Source organism: Lipotes vexillifer, unplaced genomic scaffold (genome assembly GCF_000442215.2).
Source record: "Lipotes vexillifer unplaced genomic scaffold, Lipotes_vexillifer_v1.1 scaffold684, whole genome shotgun sequence".
Classification (NCBI taxonomy): Eukaryota; Metazoa; Chordata; class Mammalia; order Artiodactyla; family Lipotidae; genus Lipotes; species Lipotes vexillifer.
In genome coordinates this window covers 12958-22270 of record NW_006797362.1, presented here as the reverse complement: position 1 = coordinate 22270, position 9313 = coordinate 12958, and the positions used below count along the sequence as shown (strand labels likewise).

General features: G+C 39.6%; 1 protein-coding gene across 1 annotated transcript in view; it reads left to right on the top strand.

Moving 5' to 3' along the window:
• The window catches only part of SYNJ2BP (synaptojanin 2 binding protein), a 36648-nt gene extending 30213 nt beyond the window's left edge, over positions 1-6435 (top strand). Inside the window, exons 3-4 of the mRNA XM_007469288.1 lie at positions 2958-3053; positions 5679-6435. Coding sequence (XP_007469350.1) covers positions 2958-3053; positions 5679-5819 — 237 coding nt within the window. The 3' untranslated portion in view covers positions 5820-6435. The remainder of the gene's footprint in view (positions 1-2957; positions 3054-5678) is intronic.
• The last annotated feature ends 2878 nt before the right edge of the window (positions 6436-9313 follow it).

The window sequence follows — 9313 nt, the reverse complement described above, 5'->3', positions numbered from 1 at the left end:
TCTTTCCTCCCGTGCTCCCAGGTTTGTTTTTGTCTTTGAGCAATAAAGTGGCATGAACAGAATTATACTTTAGGAAGATTGATCTGGAGACGTAATGTTTGAATAGGTTAGAATGAGGGAGGACCCAGAGGAAAGTAAATTAGAGAGAAGGCGATCCCAGTAGTTCAACTAAGAGTATTCATAACCTAAAGAGAGGGGCAATAGAAAGAAAATAACATATGAGTAATGTTATTATGTTAGGCTACAGGAGTTGCCAATATATTGTATGTAAAGATTGACAGAGAGAGGTTTTAAATATTACCAAAATTTTAGTCTGAAGGAATGGTAGTGTCAATAAGAAAGGAGTCAGGATAGTTTGGTTTTGTGGGAAATAAAAAAGAGGCTTTGGATATGTTGAGTTGGGGTCTTAACAGAATATGCCCCAGCTGGCAGAATAGGTACCCAGCAGGAAACCGGCAAATCCAGAAGTAGAAGTAGGGATGAAAATGTGGGAATTGTCTAGCAGATTATAGTTGAAATTGTGAAAATTCACCATGGGAGAGAAGAGGACAAAGGCCTACTGATACTGAGGAATATTTACTTACCTTAAGAAGAAAGGAAGGGATACAGAATAGTGTAAGAACTAAGAGATCCAAGTATTCATAAGCTAAGAAAAGAGAGAACTGCAGAAGGGAGGAGGTTGTCTGAACACTGAAAAAGGGCTATAGGATTTGGTGGTTGGAAGTTACTGCTGACCTGCAGGGGCAGCATGTTCTTCCCTACCACCCCCACCCCCCCACCTCATATATTGAGAACACAAGGAAATAGAGGGAGCGGATGGTGAGGAAGTGGAGACAGCGCATGAAACAGTTCTTTCAAAAAGATTGGCAAAGAAAGAGGAGAGAAAGAAGATGGGAAGAGGGTGATGGTGAGTTCCAAGGAATACTTGTGTATGTGTGTGTTTTAATAGATGAGGGTAACTTTAGTTGAGAAGGAGCAGAGAACAATAATAATTAAGGAATCAAGAGGGTAAGTGACTGCTTAAGTTCTGTCAGGAGGCTAGAAGGAACATGATCAAGAGCACTAGCAAATGGGTTAGCCTAGATAAAGGACTCTAATTCAGAAGTAAGGGGAAAGCAGCACTAAGATGGAACTGAGGGGAAAGGAAAGAAAGTGGAGAGAAGTGTTTGTCAGAAGTTCTCAGTATTCTCAAGAAAGATAAGGCGAAGGAATCTGCTGAGAAGAGAGATGTGATTGGAGTTGGAGTTGGATGGTAGGAAAGGTCTTGGAACAGCTACCACTGCATATTTATTAGGGAGTTCACCAGATGAGAAGGGTTGTAAGGATGCAGCAGGAGCCAGCTAGTATGCGTCTGTGGTAGAGAATGTGACTGTGGATCTTTCTCTAGGAATATTAAACGCACTGATGACAAGGAAAGTAAATGCAGTGTGTTGCCTAGGACTGGAAAGCTGGCAGAAGATTGTGGGGATGAGGGATTCTAATAGTTTTCCAAGTGCTTTTTTGAAATAATAGGAACTCCTAGATGTGTAAAATGCTTTGATGAGGATAAAGAGGGAATTCACAGAGGTATAGGAAGTATGAAGAAAGTAGAGATTGTTTTTTTTAAGAGTTTGAGATATTGGAGCTGTAGCATGCCTAATGTTGAAGTTGAAGGCTTATGCCAATGGGCGATTAGAATGGAGCAGAGCAGGAGTTCTTCACTTTGGAAAGGTAGACAGTTTATAAGGCCAAAGTGTTGATCGATTAATTCAAAAGGGTATTGGCAGGAAATAGAGTGGAGGGACAATTTTGAACCTCTTGGAGAAGGGAAACTGTGACAAGGAAGATGAGAAGGTTGAATAAGTCAGTGACTTCATCTTCAGCTGAGGAAAGAATAGCTGGTGAGTCAAGGTGGAGGAATAATAGTGCAGAAGGAGCAGTAAAAGGCCAGGGCACTTTAGTCTTCCTTCCAGGGTATAAAATCCCTATAGCCCTAGCTTCTACACTTACTATGACTTTGGGTAAATTACGTAGCCTTGCTAAGCTTCAGTTTTTTCATCTGTGAAAACAAGATAAAAATAGTGTCTGTCTACCTCATAGGATTATTGTGATTACTCAGTGAGAGAATGTATGTAAAACATATAGCACAGAACCTACCAAATATATTAGATGTTCTTGCTGCCGTTGCTGACATTGACATGTATAAAAGATACGTAGATTTTGCATAAAGTAGGCTATGCTGTGTCACTGAGTGCAGCATAGAATAGATACCACTTGTGGCCGGTGTCACTCCTGACACTGAGGAGTGTTAATACCAGAGTCCTTCACATCTCTCACCTTTAAGTAGTAGGACTCACCTTCACCAAAACATTTTAGAAGTTTGTATCATCACAGAAATGCGGTTTTTAGTAAATTTGAGGAGGATAGGGATATCCATGGAATCAAGGGAAATTGTTCAAAAGAAAACAAGAGCAATAGAAGGAGCTAGTAGATTTGTACCACATCAAACTAAATTGTGGAAGAGCTTCTCAGAGTTGTATTTCTAGAGCTGAAGCTGGCCATGCCAGGGATTAGACATATAAAGGATAGAGTGGTAACCTGGGAGACCATGTTAGCTGTAGGGAAGCAGGTTGATGCTTGTGGAAGACATACAAATACAGTAACAGAATCCCAAGTGTCAAAACAGGGCAGGCAGTAGGAGCTCAGAGAAAGGAGAGATTCCTTTTGTTGTTGTTGTTGTTGTTGTAAACTTAGGTACTCTTCAGATGGCCCATGTAACCTCAGTTCTAGGAAAACATAGCTTCAAAAATGAAAAAAGTTACTCTGAGTTCTAAGTAACTTTACCCCTTCTTCTAGCCCTTGGAATTTGCTCTGTAGAAGTTTGTTTTTTAAATCTTTGGTCACATGAAAGTAAATCTTTGACTTATGAGAGTTCACATTCTACGTCTCTTACTACTTTTCCTTGCTGTTTTTGGCAGGTAAACGGCCAAGACCTAAAGAACCTGCTGCACCAGGATGCTGTAGACCTCTTTCGTAATGCAGGCTATGCTGTGTCCCTGAGAGTGCAGCACAGGGTAGGTGTCATTTGCTGCCACCAGGCTTTTGTAACGTTGTGAACAAATCATGTGGTGTAATTTTCAGTAGTGTGTTTGGCTTTCTTCCTTTCACTGTCATTCTTTTGAAGAACCTGTGTGGCACAGGCAGGGGTCTTCTGAGACTTCTGCTTATCATTAAAGGAAATTTATAACAGTATGTTTGCAACCCAGGTCCTAGCTTCAAGGTAATGTGCCCTAAAGATAAAGCTTGACAACCAAATTAAAATAAATGGGGAAAAATACAACCAGAATCAATTTTATTTCTTACTAGGGAAGGAAACATATGTCTGCCCTTGAACATTCTTATTTATGAAACTCTTAAGTGCAACGATGGTGGGTTTTTTGATACCCACTATTTGCTTTTCCCTATCACCACAACGAACCCTTTTCTTATCAACTTGGGGATCCTCTTGACCAAAGTTCTAGTGCTCAAAGGGGAGCTCCAGGAAAAAGGAAATGGGATTCAGAATTCAGTCAAGTTAGCACCTATTCTACATGCATTCCTTAGTTCTTAGTGTTTTATAATTTGGATGATGAGAAGGGAAGCCTGAGTGGACATAATTCCTCCCGTAGCACGAAAGACTTTGGAATGCATTTACAACACAGTTTAATTGTACCTTTAAAGTTACTCCCTCTTGAACTGATGCTGTCTTTGCTTCATTAACTCCTGAGTGAGGCTTCACAGTTCAACAGGAGATAGTAAAAAAAAAGTGGAGAGGGCAAGGCACAAAAGATATCTGAGAAAACAGCTGGGGTTGCAAGCAGAATCTCAGTGTGCTGGATTGGAAAACAGGTTGATAGGAGACGTATTGGTATTCAGCTGCTTCTGCCTTGGCTCTTCTTTGTTTCGAAAGCATGGGAGAATGTATGCAATAGGTAAAGGCAAACAAATACAGGCATACACTTTAGATATGATTAGAGTTCTTTTTGAAGGCATGTGAGAAGTGATTTCCAAGGTTCATTTTGTAGGAAACATCTATAAATAACTCCAAACAAAACAGATTCTTCTGGTCAAGGAATTGGCCTAGCCCTAAAAACCATGTCTTTCTACTGAGCATATTCTCTCAGGACATCTCATCAGGAAATGAATGAAAGATGTAGAGGTGGGATAGAGGATAGAAAAGGTAGTTTATTCAGTCTTGTCTTTCAGATTGAGGGGGTCAGAGTTTCATGGATTGTAATGAGGAGATTAAATCTAACTAAAGATGGCATCACAGTTGCTGCCACTTACCTATTAAAAGTTAATGTTAATCTAATTCGAAAAGATACATGTACCCCAATGTTCATAGCACTATTTACAATAGCCAGGACATGGAAGCAACCTTAAGTGTCCAGATGAATGGATAAAGAAGATGTGGGGTGTGTGTGTGTGTGTTTGTGTGTGTGTGTGTGTGTGTAATAGAATATTACTCAGCTGTAAAAAAAGAATGAAATATTGCCATTTGCAGGAACATGGATGGACTTAGAGATTATCATATTAAGTGAAGTAAGTCAGACAAAGAAAGACAAATACTGTATGATATCACTTATATGTGGAATCTTAAAAAGTGATGCAAATGAACTTACTTATGAAACAGAAATAGGCTCATAGACATAGAAAACAAACTTATGGTTACCAGAGGGGATAGTGGGGGCAGAGGGGGGAGAGATAAATTAGGAGTTTGGGATTAGCATATACACAGTACTATGTATAAAATAGATAAACAAGAACCTACTGTATAGCACAGGGAACTACATTCAATATCGTGTAATAACTATAATGGAAAAGAATCTGAAAAAGAATATGTATATAAGTGAATCGCCTTGCTGTACATCTGAAACTAACACAACATTGTAAATTAACTATACTTCAGTTTTAAAAAACGGTTTTAAAAAAAGGTAATGTTAAGAAAGGCTACGTTTTACAAAATTGATTGAAATAAAGAAAAACCACCAGCCTCAAAATGGAATGCTTAGGCAATGAAAAATTATAACTTAGGATATGATTTATTTTTACTTATTTACCTTTGAGTCTTTTACTTCCGTTCCATATAGGTTTCACCTTTATTTTTGCCTAGTATTACAGAAAAGATGAAGGACAGGACCCCACCTTCGGAAGGAGTGGGTACCTTTTGGGAATTGGAAAGTATTTCTAAATAATGGCATTGCACCTGTGTTAACATTGCTCAGATCTGCTCTTATTGCACTCTGATGACTGATAATCTTTCTAGAAAGATGGACACCCCCTGCCCCTGGCCAGTAATTTCCAGGCTCCCTATAGGATCAACAGGCTTCACCTCATATCTTCATTTTCCTGGTATGATACACATATAGCTTGGTGGAGACAGTACAGAAATAGAAAGAGGTTATCTCAGGGGTCCCTTTAGGTCAGTAGCACAGCAAGATTAAATGCCTCCCCATCAGATTTATTTTGTTTCCAAAGAATTGGTGAGATTGTTGTATCAACTCAGGACAAACAGAGAGGACTCCTCTTCGATAGTGCTTGGGGTTTACAGCTTTGGGTGGTATAGAGACTGTAGACCCAGGTAATGTGTCAGCTTGGACATTTCAGTTGTGGTAAACACACATTGGTCACTAGAGTTAACATTTTTCTTCCCCTTCCAGTTACAGGTGCAGAATGGGCCTCTAGGACATCACAGTGAAGGGGAGCCAAGTGGTATTCCCATAACTGTGGTGCTGGTGCCAGTGTTTGCCCTCATCGTGGTAGCAGCCTGGGCCTTCATGAGATACCGGCAACGACTTTGAAAAGCTTGCTTTCTTCCACTGCTCCCAGAGAAGAAGATACATTTCTCTCTTTCTCTCACCCTCCTCCCCTGCCATTCTCCCATAACTGTCCCTCTCTCTACATAGCCAACACACAATTTAAAGAGACTGCTACCCAACCAGAACCTTGCTGCTCGAAATCTCTAAATCCTCATACTCTAGTAGGAGAGTAAAGGCATTGTTTGAAGGAATACTGAAAGAAGGACTTGCTTAGAACAAATGAAGAGTTATATATTTTACTAGGACCACCAATAGAAGTTCAGCTGCAACCCAGAGAGGGAGAGGTCCAGTCTTCCCATCACCATGCGTGATTCCTTTTTTCTTACCTGGCATGTGTCAAAGATCAGCTGTAGTAAGAGGAAGAAAGGATTTTTCTCTTTAATGATCTTCGTTGGGAAGTTTTTGTGTCCTTTATTTAATTTCTAACTACCTACTTGGGCACCTATGTTGTATCAAACAGAGGTGAATGAAGAGAGAATTTCTACTTTTTTAAAAAAGCAAATACACACACACACACACACACACACACACACACACGTATTCATATATGATAGTATAATAGTGATGCCTTATGGTGAATTAAAGAGATAGAAAGCAACTCTGGTTTCTGGGTTTCTGATGTAAGAATTAAGGGATAATCTTAACTGAAGAATTCGATACATAACAGGAGTGAGAGAGTGAGCCTTAAGAGAGGATGCAACTAATTAAAAATCTTAGAACAATATTTCTTCTCATAATAGCTGCGGTGAAGTTGAGGTAAAATGCCATAATCCAGCTTTGTGCAAGTCAGTCTGTTTAAAAAACTCAGGAGATGTAATTATAAACCTTACTAATCTCTGGGCTACCCTAGTGACTGTTTTGGTACCTTACAGACCTGTTAAAGGATCAGCTGGAATGACTGTGGTCAGAGCTATAACTATGGCGATGGGGCCAAACCAACCCAGTGAAAAAACTCAGGCTATCTACCAGTCTTTCCTGTTTCTACTAACAGGCAAAATCTGAGAAAGGGACTGCTGCCAGCAGGATGGGCATGAAATCAGCTCTGCTTCAATTCAGTTAAGTTGAAAGGATTTGGATTGCTACTGTTTTTTGAAAGGTTCTGAACGCTGGTTATGGCTTTTAATGAATAAATCATTTTGCGGGGAAGGCAAAGAGTTTGGTTTGTTTTAGGGGCTAGGGAAGTTTGGTGGATGTTTCAAGGAGAAACCTTATGGATGAATGGATGTTAGGGAATACCAAGGATATAAATGAGGTGGGAACCCTCCTGTTCATGTGGTATTGAAGGTTGGTTTTAAAGCACTAAGGAGAGCTGAACCAAGACTAATTTTCTGGCTTAAAGAAAATCATTTCCATCCTCTAAATATACTGGCCAGGCTATAGGCTTTATATAATCTTGACAGCAAGAGTATGAAGACTTTCCCTCAGGCAGTCAGTTGTGTCCAATTTTTAGCATGGATGATCTGGTAAGAATTTTATAAATGTTGATTGGACATCAGCTTTGTTATGACTTTTACAAAGAAGCAAAATACATAGCCTCCATTCCTAAAGGGGTTTTTTTTGGTTCCAGTTGGGAAGAGAACACCTTTACACATAAAATAATATAGAATTACCTCCATAGGCAGGGCAGTGTAAGTTAGTGTCAAATTTATATTGCAAACCAAAGGGAACGGTTACTGAGAATAGAGGCACTTGAGAAAGTTCCATGGAGGAAGGGGACAAGTTAAGGACCCTTGAGGAGCTCACAGTCAAGAGAATTCATAAGTAGATGGGAAAGTTAAAAGTATATCATCAGGTTAAGTAATAGTTGAGAACAATAATAAAAGAAATGGTACTTTTCAGAGTATGATGCAGCTACAAAGACGTGCAGACACATTTTCTTTTTTCTTTTTTTTTTCCTTAGGAATTCAGAAAAAGAAAGCTGTCATGTAATGGCATCAGGCCAGAGTGGAAAGAAAGGGAAGGCTTTTAAAAATAAAAACCCCAGTTAAGACCTTGCCTCTGGGTCACCTATTGGTATAAGAAGAAACTTGCTGTAAACAATCCTAAGAGGATTTCTGCCTTCAGACCTGAACTGTTCAGTACCTCTGAGACTCACTTAGACAACTGCATTCAGTATTCTAGTTCTCACCTCAACCAGCCCCTCTGTGGAGGCACAACCTCGGGTGCCCTCCCTGTATCTGGAGGAATGTGCAGCGGCTTCTGCAGTGGGCCTGCTTTCCTCCCAGGATTCCTTTTGGGGTTTGGACATTAACTCCTGAGAGGACCTTGAGACATACAAAAGGAAGCAAATGGCAAGCAGGAAGGAAAGCTATTTTGTTTTTTGTTTGTTGGTATATGTAAGTAAAAACACCTATCCCATCATTAGTAGAGGTTTTGCTTTGGTTGATAATAGGGATTCCAGTGCACTTTAATAATTCAGGTTTGGGCTTCCCTGGTGGCGCAGTGGTTGGGAATCTGCCTGCTAATGCAGGGGGCATGGGTTTGAGCCCTGGTCTGGGAAGATCCCACATGCCGCAGAGCAACTAGGCCCGTGAGCCACAACTACTGAGCCTGCACGTCTGGAGCCTGTGCTCCACAGCGGGAGAGGCCGTGATAGTGAGAGGCCCGCGCACCGCGATGAAGAGTGGCCCCCGCTTGCCACAACTAGAGAAAGCCCTCGCACAGAAACGAAGACCCAACACAGCAAAAATTAATTAATTAATTAATAAACTCCTACCAAAAAAAAAAATAATTCAGGTTTTCTCTGGAATTAAATAGCATTTAAATATCAATATAGTAAAGGTTTAGGCAAGTATGCTACTTCAATTATATTCTTATTTCTGATTCTCTAGAAAATTAAGTTATTGTCATAGATGAAGTATTGGAGTCCATTGTAGGTCATTAAAAAATTCATCCTATTTATAGATTGAACCTAACATTTCTATCACTTTACCGATTGTAGCTAATATTCTTCCCACCTAAATTACTATGTTCAAAGTTTTAAAAACTGAATGAAAATCTTTTTTAAGACATGTACTTAAAACACTTTGCTACATTTATCATCCTATATTATACATAGAATTCTAATAAGACGTTGTTTGCTTCAGTCGTCTCTCTTTTCCTGCCAGGTTTTAACCAATGCTATTGATTTAACTTAATCACACCATCTAGACATGTATAATAGAAAAAGGAAATTAATACCTGTTACTACATTCTGTGCCAGGTACTAAACTAAACCCTGATTGGTAACACTGTTTCTCCATGCCTCACAACTCTGAAGTCTAAGTATTGTTAAAAAGACACTAAAGAAAATAGAATAAATTGTTCTACTAAGATTACATAGGTGGTAATAATAGAATCAGGATTTAAACTCAGGACTTCAGGTGCCACCACCAATATTTCCTTACTGGCAGTGGTTCTGAAAGTGAGGTCTCTGAACAAAAACATCAGCATTACCTGGGAACTTGTTAGGAAAGCAAATTCTTGGGCTCTACCCT